Here is a 14,392-nt window from a genome sequence, read left to right on the forward strand (position 1 = left end):
CACCGCAAAGACAGACACACAAACACATGTCCACATATCCACACACAAAGAAACATAGACTTAAAAAAACATATGGTCTCACGTATACGCGCACACACCCTCCGGAAGCTAAGATCTAGGGCAGGGGATCGATCCTGTGTGCGAGCTTTTGGATTAGTAGTGAATGAAGTGTTGACGTGTTAGGACACAGAGAGCCGGTCTGAATCCTTCCTGTTCGGACCTGTCTGTGAGACCAGTGTTGTAGAAGTAGAAGTCTACAGAGCTGTGTACTTCTACTGCCGTCTCTACTACTATCATTTCTACCGCTGCAACTACCGCCAGTACTTATGTAAATGATCTACTACTAGTATGACAGCTATTGCTACTGCTAATGTTGCTAATGCTATGCTAATGCTATGCACTGCTGTCACGACTAGCAATACCACATGTGATACTAATGCTACTACTGATATCACTGGTGGTACTACTACCATTACCACTACTGCTATTTGTGCTACTATTACTGTTGCTGCTGCCACAGTTACTACTCCAGAAACTACTATAACGGCTTATGTTGTTAGTTACTGGTGTCCACCCGGCCTCTGGTGGAGAAAATAGCAGTTCTTTTGAACAGCGGTTTAATATGCACGAGGGTGGGTTTACAGTATAGTATCCATAATGAGAAATGATTGCTATTTCTCACCGCGTTCATCTAGCGGTCGACAATGTTCTTTTAATCACTTTTTTTTAACCAGTGTAACCTGTCAAGCACCATGCTCAGGGTTTATTTATTTTATTTCGTCTATTTAGCAACATACCATATTGTACCAGATATAGCTAAAAGCTAATTTTCATCTGTAGTCCCTGGGCAGAGGCCACAACAGACAGACAGGCAGACGGGCAGGTAGGCAGACAGACAGAAACAGACAGACAGACTGCTAGAAACAGACACAGACAGACAAACAGACAGGCAGACAGAGAGACAGACAGAGACACAGACAGGCAGGCAGACAGATAGACAGACAGACAGTTCCTTGGGTCACAGTACTCAAATTCAGGACCAAAACCAAAAGAAAAACCTTCACAACATTCACGCCAGTAACAGGACAGACAACACGTGTCACAGTAAAAGATGTCTGTGGGACGTTGGTGTGTGACAGTATGATACAGGGCCAGAGGGCTTTGAGACAGTCTTTAGTTTCTATGACTGAGTACTGCTCCGGCTCCTTGCACAGGTGATTTTCTCTTCTATTTCTAACCTAAAGAATGTCCACGGTCCATAACCATCTTAAGCTCTTCAGAAGTTTGTTATTTCTGTCTTGTCATCTACTCTCTCTTTTAACAGGGACCTCCCGGAGGCAAGGGGGAGAAAGGTGAACGGGTGAGTAGATCTGTCTGAGTTTCCTCAGGAATTCAGAATATATGACGCACTCTATTCTCTCAATAATGAAAATGACGTAAAAACAACACTACTTTCACACCAGCCTGTCATGATATCCTGACAGAAGTAGCTGGCTTAAAGGCGGCAGTTAGAGAAGAGACATTTTCTTAATCTTTATCATTAGTTTGTGGTTTGCTGTGAGCACACATGTCTCCAGCCCTGCCTGCTTCTCATTCACACAGTCACATTCAGTGCTAGGAGCCATCCAGTACAACCAGTCTCCTCCTATTGGCCTGTACAACCAGTCTTCTCCTATTGGCCAGTACAACCAGTCTTCTACTGTTGGCCAGTACAACCAGTCTTCTACTGTTGGCCAGCACAACTAGTCTTCTACTGATGGCCAGTACAACCAGTCTTCTACTGATGGCCAGTACAACCAGTCTTCTACTGTTGGCCAGCACAACTAGTCTGCTACTGTTAGCCAGTACAACCAGTCTCCTCCTGTTGGCCAGTACAACCAGTCTCCTCCTGTTAGCCAGTACAACCAGTCTGCTACTGTTGACCACACCCAGCACTTTGCCACCAAGGAGCTTCTTAACTACCTCAAGACACCTATGCCAGGGATATGGGTGGAGCTTCCCCCGAGTCTTCAGACTCTACGTCCTCCACTGAGGACGTGTTAGCCGGGTTCAGGAACTCCTCAAAGTGTTCTTTCCACCGCTCAACAAAATCCCAGTCCAGGTACGCAGTTCCCCTCCCCCGACTGAACACAGCCTGAGTCAAGCCCTGCTTGCCCTTCCTGAGTCACCAGACGGTTTGCCAGAACTTCCTTGAAGCCAACCGAAAGTCCTCCTCCTCCATAGCCTCGCTGAACTCCTCCCACACCCGAGTTTTTGCTTCCGTGACTGCTGAAGCTGCAGCCCTTCTGGCCTCCAGGTACCTGTCTGCTGCTTCAGGTAGCCCCTGGGCCACCCAAGCCTGAAAGGCCTCCTTCTTCAGCCTGATGGCTTCCCTCACCGCCGGTGTCCACCAGCGGGTTCTTAGGTTTCCACCTCAACAGGCACCGATGACGTTATGACCACAGCTCCTACCTACCACATCTGCAATAGAGGCTTTGAACATGGCCCGCTCAGAGTCCCTGTCCCCAGCCTCCCTCAGGTTACACGAGAACTTCTTCCGGAGGTGGGAGTTGAAGACCTCATGGAAGGGGCCTCCGCCAGACATTCCCAGTTCACCCTCACTACACGTTTGGGTTTTCTAGGTCTAGCCTTCCCCGCCATCTGATTCAACTCACCACCAGGTGGTGATCAGTTGACAGCTCTGCTCCTCTCTTCAGCTGAGTGTCCAAAACATATGGCCACAGATCTGATGATATGACCTCAAAGTCCATCATTGTCTTTGGCCTAAGGTGTTCTGGTACCAAGTACACTTATGAACTACCTTATGTTCGAACATGGGGTTTGTTATGGCCAATCCATGACTTGCACAGAAGTCCAATAACAAGGCACCGCTTGGGTTCTGATTGGGGAGGCCGTTCCTCCCACCCACACCCCTCCAGGTTTCTCTATCATTGCCCACGTGAGCATTGAAGTCCCCCCAGCAGTACTGTAGTCTCATGGCGGAACCCTATCCAGGACACCACCCAAAGATTCCAAAAAGCCTGGCTGCTCCAAACTGCTATTCGGTGCATAAGCACACACAACAGTCAGAGCCTTCCCCCCAGCGACTTGCAGTCGTATGGAGCAGTGTTTCTCAAACCAGTCCTCAAGGACCCCCTATCCTGCAGATTTTCATTGTAACCCTGCATAGGTAGTCCTGCTTGTACTTACTCAACCAATCATCTCAAAGCACTTAATTATGCAAGGTGTGCAAACTCTGACATTCATTGCTGATTGGTTGAATAACTATAAACAGGTACCTATGCAGGGTTGCAAAGAAAATCTGCAGGATAGGGGGTCCTTGAGGACTGGGTTGAGAAACACTGGTATAGAGGTAACCCTCTCATTCCCCAGTGAGAACTCCAACATGACGGCTCTCAACCGAGGACGTGAGTATCCCCACACCCGCCTGGCGCCTGTCACCTTGGCTAAGTCTGGAAAAATAACGAGTCCAGCCCCTCTCTAGGAATTTGGTACCAGAACCCATGCTATGTGTGGAGGTGAGCCCAACTATATGTAGTTGGTACCACTCCACCTTCCACACCAGCTCAATCTCCATCCCTGCCAGAGAGGTGACATTCCACGTCCCGAGAACCAGTCTGCGATGCCTGAAGTCGGCACGCCCGGGTCCCTGCCTTTGCCTGCCGCCCGGCTTGCATTGCACCCTACCCCAATGCTCATCCCCGCAGGTGGTGGGTCCACGGGGTGGTGGGTCCATGTTACTTTTTCGGGCTGGGCCTGACTGGGCCCCATGGGCCAAGGCCCAACCACCAGATGCTCGCCGGCGAGCTCCCTTCCCAGGTCAGGCTCCAGGAGGGGGCCCTAGTTGCCCTTTTTCGGGTGAGGTGCTGTAGCTCTGCTGTTGTAATTTCATTGGGTTTCTTGGGAATGGCTCTTAGTCTGGGCCCTCCCCTGGGACCAATTTGCCTTGGGAGACCCTACCAGGAGCTACTGCCCCCAACAACAAAACTCCCAGGATCGCTAGGACACCCAAACCCCTCCACCACGTTAAGGTGGCGATTCTCGGAGGGGCAGGACAACCAGTGGCTTTTCATTAGCAATGTTTTATGAGGACTTGGTAGCACAGAAACAGGTAGGATTGATGGACTGTTGAGACGAAGAGTGAACGTGTTTCCCCGGCCACACAGCGTCGAAACTGCTGTCATTCATATGAGAGCTGAGTGCTGATTGGACAGCTGGAGGTGACTGGCTGGTTTTGTTCCGGGAGAGCACACGGCAGCAGGAAGACGTGTGTGTGGGACAGGTGCCGCATTCAGTGTGTACGGCACAAAGACCTCCACAAACAAACTGTGATTAAATGGCAAGTGTCACTGAAGGGAGCTTTCACACAGGTGTGTGTGTGTCTGTGTGTGTGTGTGTGTGTGTGTGTGTGTGTGTGTGTGTGTGTGCGTGTTGCATACATTTATTCATAAATTCACTGTGTGTGTGTCTCTCTCCAGGGTGACCTTCAGTCCACATCGTCAGTTCAAGCCATCGCCAGACAAGTCTGTGAGCAGCTAATCCAAAGTAAGTATGCACACACACACACACACACACATACACAAACACACAAACACACACACACACACACACACACACCTTACCACAGCCATTGGGTGGATGAGGAGCAGTGATGCAGGTTGTTCTGCAGACGTGTTTTCCTAAAGACAAACGACCACCAGAACTACAACTACCAGCACCTCCTCAAAAATCATTTGTTTTGGGGCGTCCGGGTGGCGTGGCGGTCTATTCCGTTGCCTACCAACATGGGGATCGCCAGTTCGAGTCCCTGTGTTACCTCCGGCTTGGTCGGGCATCCCGACAGACACGATTGGCCGTGTCTGCGGGTGGGAAGCCGGATGTGGGGATGTGTCCTGGTCACTGCACTAGGGCCTCCTCTGGTCGGTCGGGGCGCCTCTTCCGGGGGGGGGGGGGGGGGATAGCGTGATCCTCCCACGCGCTACGTCCCCCTGGTGAAACTCCTCACTGTCAGGTGAAAAGAAGCGGCTGGTGGCTCCACATGTATCAGAGGAGGCATGTGGTAGTCTGCAGCCCTCCCCGGATCGGCAGAGGGGGTGGAGCAGCGACCGGGACGGAGACTGGATGCAACTGGGGAGAAAAAGGGGGGGAGAAATCATTTGTTTTGGGGTTTTTTCACCTCACAGGCCACATGGCACGCTACAACTCCATCCTGAACCACGTACCAAGCCAGCCTGTTTCCATCCGGACCGTACCGGGACCTCCCGGAGAGCCGGGCCGACAGGGAGCCTCGGGACCACAGGGAGAGCAGGGGCCCCCTGGAAGACCCGGTTTCCCCGGTTCCAATGGGGAGAATGGACAACCAGGATCCCGAGGTAAGAGGAGGTCTGAAAGAGAGCCGACACAATACAAGCAGAGGGAGGAGGAGCGATGATGGTAAAATTAACTAGCGGGCTGATGAGGAGAATAATTAGATTTGTTCAGCACTTTAAAACAGTTGATGAATTCTAAAAGAAGTAAAGTTGAGGGAAATAGTCAAGTGAAGTTTATTTGTATAGGCCAAAATGACAAACTAGTCCTGCAGGGTAGAAGAGTAGAGACGATTAAAAGTACAGTAGAGTTTAACACGGAGGCCATCAGAGGAGCAGAATGACCTGAAATACAAATATTAATGCCCAGAGCTGCTCCTGGAGCACACAGCCAGAGCGGCTGGGCGGAATAAAAACCAAAATGTACATACTATATGTGTACATCTGTTCATATTGTGGGATACTCTGTCAAGACTTGAGGGGAAGATGTCAACTGTGACGGGGCAGGAAGCTCCTGTGGAAATCTGTGTGTGTGTGTGTGTGTGTGTGTGTGTGTGTGTGTGTGTGTGTGTGTGTCCTCTCAGGTCAACCAGGAGAGAAGGGTGAGAAAGGCACTCAAGGTGTTGGAGTCCAGGGCCAGAGAGGACCCCCAGGATCTCCTGGTAAACCACACCATAATACCATACCATATCATACCATATCATACCATATCATATCGTATCATATCATATCATATCATATCGTATCGTATCGTATCGTATCGTATCGTATCATATAGTATCATATCATATCGTATCATATCATATATCATATAGTATCATATCATATCATATATCATATAGTTTCATATCATATCATATCATATCATATATCATATAGTATCATATCATATCGTATCATATATCATATTGTATCATATCATACCATATCATATCGTATCATATCGTATCATATCATACCATATCATATCATATATCATATCATATCATATATATCATATATCATATCATATATCATAGCATACCATATCATATATCATATCATACCATATCATATATCGCATCGTATCGTATCATATCATATCATATCATATCATATATCATACCATATCATATCGTATTGTATCATATCATATATCATATCATATCATATACCATAGTATATCATATCATATATCATATCATATCATATATATCATATATCATATCATATATCATAGCATACCATATCATATATCATATCATACCATATCATATATCGCATCGTATTGTATCATATCGTATCAAATCATATCATATCATATATCATACCATATCATATCGTATTGTATCATATCATATATCATATCATATCATATCATATATCATAGTATATCATATCATATCATATATCATATCATATATCACATATCATATTATATCATATCATACCAGACCAGTATGATAGAGGACCATACCATTCTCTAGCAGACCATATCATCCTGCAGTATACCATACCATGCTAAATGGTTTATATTTGACTTACTCTCGCTGCTCCTGCAGGTACCTCAGGGCAGGGCAGACCGGGCAGCCAGGGCCCCTCGGGTCGACCTGGTAATTCAGGTAGTCCCGGTCGACCCGGGGTCCCTGGTCCAGTGGGCCCAGCAGGACCTCCTGGATACTGCGACCAGAACTCCTGTATGGGTTACAATGTGGGAGGTATGTAAGGACCCCCTCTGGTCAGACGGGTTTCTGTTCCGCTATCAAACACAACTCTGTTAGCATGAGGCTTTATTGAAACACTTAGAGGCCCTTAGTGTATTCGCTGAAAACTTACATTCACAACTTTGTTTTAACACTTTGATAATTGGGATTTTATTAATTAGCTGACTTAAGTGGGCTCAATGAGTTTGGCAGATGTGGAATTGATCACAGTAGATTTTACAACAGAGAAAATAGAGTAGAAAGGATAGCAGGTGAGACATGAACTTTGACCTTTGGGGGAATTTTATACTTCAGCTGTCTGAATTTACTTTTAGCTTAGTTATGACTTGGCGATTCTACTTGCTCGTGCTCTACTCGTGCATGTTGGAGGAGGGGTCGTGTCTTTACTGTGGGCTGAATCAACAGCTGTGCATTACTCTGATGGCTCTCACTGGTTGTGGGCGGGGCATGCTCCTGTCAATCAACAAAATGTTTAATCCAACTGGCTTCCTTTGTCTTAAAAACACAGGGCAGAGAGCTCTCATTGGATTAAACATGTCACGTGACCCGTGACTCATCCAATCCACACCGGCTGTATTTTAAGTTGGAAAGCAACCTTGAAATACACTGACGGAGAAGATGCAGCAGCGTTCAGCTGGGCGGCAGTGTCAGTCTGTATGCGATGACGTCATCATACCAACATGACGCCATCATACTCACTGGGTATTTTCATACTTGATAACATTTTTGATGCCACGGCAAAAAAGTACCACAAGATTCTCAAAAATATAAAAACAGTTATTGTACAATATCTTGGGACCGAAAAAGGAAAAAAATTTTTTTTATTGAACTACAAAACCTTTTTTTATTTATAATAAACAATATCTCTTTTTTTTGTGCAACTTTTTTTCTCCCCAATTGTACTTGGCCAATTACCCCACTCTTCCGAGTCGTCCCGGTCACTGCTCCACCCCCTCTGCCGATCTGGGGAGGGCTGCAGACTACCACATGCCTCCTCCCATACATGTGGAGTCACCAGCCGCTTCTTTTCACCTGACAGTGAGGAGTTTCACCAGGGGGACGTAGCGCGTGGGAGGATCACGCTATTCCCCCCCCCAGTTCCCCCTCCCCCCTGAACAGGCACCCCGACCGACCAGAGGAGGGATGCCCGACCAAGCCGGAGGTGACTCCACGTGTATCAGAGGAGGCATGTGGTAGTGTGCAGCCCTCCCCAGATCGGCAGAGGGGGTGGAGCAGCAACCAGCACGACTCGGAAGAGTGGGGTAGTTGGCCGGATACTACTGGGGAGAAAAAGGGGGGAAATTCCAGCAACAACAAAAAAAAGAGACATCCACATCACATTAAGTCACGGATCAGTGTAATTACGGTGTAATCAGTGTAATTACACTCTATCAGTATAATTACTGAGGACATGAAGTCCTCCTGCAGTTTCCCAACAGAAGGAAACAAATGACATTTTTGTAGTGTCATAGTGACCTACCATGAAGGAAGGCCTTCTGATTTTCTCCTCCACATAGAAACTGGGCTTCTTAGTAGAATCGGTTATCACAGTGGTATGTGAAGAGAAACTGCTCGGGGTTATGGCAAGACCATAAACACCAGCAGGCCTCATGATGAGCCGCCAGACCATCACTGACTTCTGTCTGTAGCCCCTGTTGATGCTGCAGGTGCTACAGCGGCTCACACACACCTGCGGGGCGGCCGTGTCAGCATCTCCTGCATGTCTGTGAATGTTCTCATTCATCCAGGTCAAGGTTGTCCAAAGGAATTGAATCGAGCACAACTGGACTTGGTATGTATATCCGTGAAGACGTTTCGCCTCTCATCCAAGAGGCTTCCTCAGTTCGTGTCTTTCATCAGGTCGTGCCTGTGTACCACAATGAAAGGACATAGAGCAGACAGAATCATGGAGAAGGCACAGAATCAACTCCTGAATGAAAGAGTGAGACGTGTCCGTTTCACTATTGAAGGGCTGAAGGAGAAATCTGACCAACTACTCCAGCAAATAACATCCCACTTGCCTGGTGCAGTCTTGGAGAGGATCGCTGATTTCACCAAGAAAGCCCAACTATCTCAACACCACAAAACCAAAGAAAGGCAGACAAGGAAGTTTCAAAACTTACAGCGATGAACCAGCAACACTAGCCAAGCAGATATACTTACCTGGAGACAAAAGACAGAACATCCCACACAAAACGGAACGCAGGACAGATGGCTCAAGAATCTGTCGCACAAGGTACTTACCCAATCAGAGAAGGAGGTCTTAGCCAAAGGACTGAACTTCGCCATGACACCCAAACAACTACCTATAGTTGACCTCATCACATCCACAGAATCAGCTATAAGGAAAAACAAGCTAACGGAAACCGAGGCTGAACAGCTTAGGTTAAAGGCGTCAGCAGCTCTGTCCAATGCTAAACTCCCTCCTTCCAACCTAACCATGGAGGAAAGGAAAGCCGTGACAGCCCCGAGCAAGGACGAAAACATCACTATCCTTCCAGCCGATGAGGGGAGATGCACGGTGATCCTCAACACAACAGACTACCACGCCAAGATCACATCATTACTCAGCGACACCGACACCTATGAACCTCTGAGACGCGATCCTACTAGTGGTTACAAGAGGAGAATAATAGAGTACCTACAGAAACTACAGAAAGGAGGAACCATTGATCGGATACAATACCACCGTCTCTACCCACAAGATAACATTCCATGCATATATGGACTCCCTAAGATCCATAAAGATGGAACCCCCCTCAAGCCCATCGTCAGCAGCATAAACTCGGCCACGTACAACATTGCCAAACATATAGCCAACATCTTGACCCCTTTAGTGGGCGAAACACCTCACCATATCCAATACTCCATTGACTTTGTGAACAAGGTCCAAGGCATAAAACTGGAACCGAATGAAACCATGGTATCCTACGACATGACCTCGTTATTCACCTGCATCCCAACCATGGAGGCTTTGGAAACTGTGAGGCAACGTTTGCTACGGGACGACACCCTCCACGATAGGACCAACCTCCGCCCAGACCGGATTTGCCAACTACTGGACCTTTGCCTGAACACTACATATTTCCAATTCAGGGCCAGTTTTACAGACAGAAACACGGCTGTGCAATGGGCTCACCGGTATCGCCCATTGTGGCCAACTTATATATGGAAGAGGTAGAACACAGCGCCCTGAACTCCTTCAGAGGAACACCTCCGAGCCACTGGTTCAGATATGTGGACGACACATGGGTCAAAATCCAAACACAAGAGGTGCAAGCGTTTACCAAACACATCAACTCAGTGGACAAGAACATTAAGTTCACAAGGGAAGATGTAAAGAACAACAGTTTACCCTTCTTGGACTGTGATGTCCACATTGGGGAAGACACGAGCCTCCACATTGGGGTTTACAGGAAACCTACACACACAGACCAATATCTACTTTTCGACTCACACCACCCGCTGGAACACAAACTGAGCGTCATCAGAACTCTGCAACACAGAGCTGACAATGTGCCCAGCAGCACTCGGGCCCAACGGGAAGAACACAAACACCTGAGGGGAGCTTTAAAAACCTGCGGCTACCCCAGTTGGACCTTTGTGAAAACTGCAACACGTTCCAAAAAGACCAACCAGGTGAGCGATGAGGAGAAAAGGAACAGAAGGAAGAGCACAGTCATCCCGTATGTTTCTGGGGTCTCCGAGAAACTCAGGAGAATTTTCAACAAACACCGCATCCCGGTATACTTCAAACCCAGCAACACACTCCAACAAAGACTGGTTCATCCCAAAGACCGTGTACCACACACCCGGAAAAGCAATCTGGTGTATGCTGTACAATGCAATGAGGATTGCACTGACCTACACATAGGAGAAACCAAACAACCACTACACAAACGGATGGCCCAACACAGAAGGCCAAACTCCTCAGGACAAGACTCAGCAGTCTATCTACACCTAAAGGAGAAGACACACTCCTTCGAGGTCAGCAACGTACACATTTTGGACAGGGGAGATAGATGGTTTGAAAGAGGGGTGAAGGAAGCCATCAATGCGAAACTGGAAAAACCATCCCTCAACAGAGGAGGAGGTCTGCCACACCACCTACCTCCCACTTACAATGCCGTCCTTTCATCTCTACCCAGGAGACTCAAGAAGCCTAGCCTCCAAGAACAACAGTCGCTCACTAACGGCTCCAACGACTCATGACCACTGAATGGAGCACTAACGAAGTCGAAACTAACACCTCCAACGACCGTCGCTGCTTAACATCGGATCACAAAGAGCCATTGACATCATTAGCTCTGATAGCAACTCCAAAGAGGATAAATATCTGAGTTTCATCACCAGCCAGTCAGACTAGCTTGGTCTAGTCAGAAAGGCACGAACTGAGGAAGCCTCTTGGATGAGAGGCGAAACGTCTTCGCGGATATATACCAAGTCCAGTTGCACTCGATTCAGTTCCTTTGGACATCTCCTGCATGTTGTCATGATGACACTGTGTCTGTGCTTGTGTTTGTCTGCTGTCCATCTCTCTCTCTCTCTCTCTCTCTCTCTCTCTCTCTCTCTCTCTCTCTCTCTCTCTCTCTCTCATCCCTGCCTTGCGACCCTCCTGCTTCTGACCCAAGGCCGTGTTCACACACACCATCCCACAGTGATGAACGAGGCGTATGGCATCGTCTGAAAAACAAACACAAAACAGACGTCGTCTCCTCAGGAGGTGACGGGGGTGTTGGACACGCGTGTGGGGAGACAGGGAGCGAGCGTTTCTTCATCACTGTCAAGAAAGAATCATTCAACTTTAATTCAATCAATCAATCAATCAATCAGAATATTTTATTCATCCCCGAGGGCAAATTGGGTAATTTAGTGCCCAAATGGATAGTTGATTAATCAATTAATTGATCGACAGAAATTTAATTTTTAATAAAAAACTTTTTTTATAAATTTTTATTTAATTTTATTTTTTTAAAATGTTTTATAATTTTTTTATATTTTTATAAAAACTTTTTTTATAATTTTTTTTATATATATAAAAAACGATTTACTGACTTCCGAAATTGTAACTGATCAATTACAATTTTGGAAGTCAGTAAATCGTTGAGTAATTAAGTATAAACACCGAACTCCTGTTGGCTGTGGTTTCGTGAGGTGAACACTTGAGGGTTTTCCGGCTGGTGCTCAGACTGACTAAACAGTTTTAAGACGTCTCGTTGGACTCTGGAGACTCAAGATGGACATTCATCTGTACGTTTGACTTTTTACAGACTAAACTATTAATTGATTAATCATAAAATAACTGATAGATTAATCAAACATGAAAATAATCTTGACCTGCTGCCGTGCTTTAATTTATAACATGTCCCAAGATGCCATTTTTTCAACTGAAAAAAAAACAAACTGTAAAGAAATACATTAAAAGCTGCTTCGCCCAACATTATAAGAACAAATGGGCGAACCAGAATTCCATGAAATCTGGTCTACAACGCGTTTTAAGTTGTGATTTCACATGTGGAGGATTTTGAACGAGGCCTGCTGAGTTTAACTTTCTACACAGTGGACCTCATGAATGCCAAGTAAACCTTCACCAGATGATCCATCTTAATGTCTCACCCTTAAAGCTGCAAACACTAACTTCTCTCCATTAATAAGAGTTTATTGCCTCCATTCTAAAGGTGGAGGTGATGTGGTGGTGGTGTTGGACAGACAGTCAGTCGTCCAGTAGAACAGTGCTGTGATATAGTGGATGTAGGAGGCAGAGAGAAACAGACCTGTTGACTCTGATTTTCTGGGACTACCAAACAAGGTGTAGCAGGACTGCAAACAAGGTGTAGCAGGACAACAAACCAGGTGTAGCAGGACTACAAACCAGGTGTAGCAGGACTACAAACCAGGTGTAGCAGCCATTGTGGCTGGTGTGCCTTCAGCTCAGCAGTAAACAGTCCCACCCTTGTAAAAATGGATCCCGGGACCAAAGCTAACACAGACAGTCTGATGTATTACAAACTACATCCCACTATATGGAACACTGTTGTACAGTCACGTTGGTTGTCATGGACACATCAGCATCACATCTCAGTCTTTTTTCCAACACGTATGTGTTTGCTGCTGCACCAGTGTTGATCCTACCCGGTCAAAACATCTCAACAACAGTATACAGAGACTGGAGAGTGTCTCCAAACATGGTGAAGATGACTGGTGGTGTTATGAGCCTGACTCCATCGTGCACATGGAGACAATAAACATTTATTAATGGAGATACTTCTCAGACTCCAGCTTTAAAGTTCAACCTCACCATGCATGTTCAACTGTAATCAGTAGTAGTGTAACACTAAACCTAACCCTCTGGATGATGTCCTCTGTAACCCTGGTAACCCCGAGTCAGTAATCCATGGTAACCTTCAATAATTCTTGTCCTTCTTTGTCTCTTGCTCCTTCTTTTCTGCCCCTCCCCTCAAATTCCTGTCCTGCCAACTCAATCAAAAAACATCAAATCCATCCAAAATTCTGCTTCCTGTGGTGGTGGTGCTGGGTGGCCATCTTTGTTCTGGGTTTCAACTGATTGTCTACTCACCTGACTGACCTGCTGATTGGCTGCCTCCCTGATTGGTTGGTGGGTTCACTGGCTGGCTGGTTGTCTTACCGACTGCTTACCCCAGAGGGCGACCCCCTCACTGATGGTGGTGCTGTCCCCTCAGTCCAACTGCCATCCAACACGTACCAGAACTATGGCGAGGTTGAGGAGGATGACCCATACCGCTACGGGGGAAGCTACCCCCCCGAGTACTACCAGCCCAACTACCCCGCCCCGCGGCCTGTGGCACCCGGCGACCCCACACTTTCCCTGGACGACGTGGAGCTGAGGTCCCCCGGGGTCCACCGCACCGCCCGTAGCCTAGCAGAGGACGGGGAGGAAGGGAGAAGAGAGGGGGGGATCACCCAGAAGAGGAGGCTTAAAAGTGAGGCAGACAAGTCCCCTGGGACCATCTGATTGAGGAGGAGGCGATTGGAGGCGAGATCGCCACTCAGTGTCTCTAATTGGGTGGTTCAGAGCCGTTAAGGACTATTCAACAAGTGCCTGATGTCGAGGATTTCTGATGGACATCATAGCAGGAGAGGAGGGGAGCTGGGCTTGGGACTTAGTGCTATTTTAACTCAGTCAGTAATGTTGAATTATCTAAAAGAGTTTTAATGATTTTTCCCATTTTTTTAATAGACGGAAGGAGATTTGATATCCCATTGACTGAAAGTCATTAAGCTCCTTCAGGTCGCTGTTCATCTGGACGTCAGCAGGAGTGATAAAATGTGCATTTACGTGCTTTTATGGTCAGATTCATATTCTTCAAATATTTTCTCATGTCGTCAGAGATATTTGGACAG

The 14,392-nt window shown here is 47.0% G+C and overlaps 1 protein-coding gene across 1 annotated transcript in view; it reads left to right on the forward strand.

Moving 5' to 3' along the window:
• Positions 1–14,003, forward strand: part of LOC130128443 (collagen alpha-1(XIV) chain) — a 192,702-nt gene extending 178,699 nt beyond the window's left edge. Inside the window, 6 exon segments of the mRNA XM_056298052.1 lie at positions 1,325–1,360; positions 4,479–4,545; positions 5,184–5,372; positions 5,891–5,968; positions 6,848–7,003; positions 13,672–14,003. Coding sequence (XP_056154027.1) covers positions 1,325–1,360; positions 4,479–4,545; positions 5,184–5,372; positions 5,891–5,968; positions 6,848–7,003; positions 13,672–14,003 — 858 coding nt within the window.
• Positions 14,004–14,392: the final 389 nt, after the last annotated feature.

Source organism: Lampris incognitus, chromosome 18, assembly GCF_029633865.1.
Source record: "Lampris incognitus isolate fLamInc1 chromosome 18, fLamInc1.hap2, whole genome shotgun sequence".
In the NCBI taxonomy this organism is placed as follows: domain Eukaryota; kingdom Metazoa; phylum Chordata; class Actinopteri; order Lampriformes; family Lampridae; genus Lampris; species Lampris incognitus.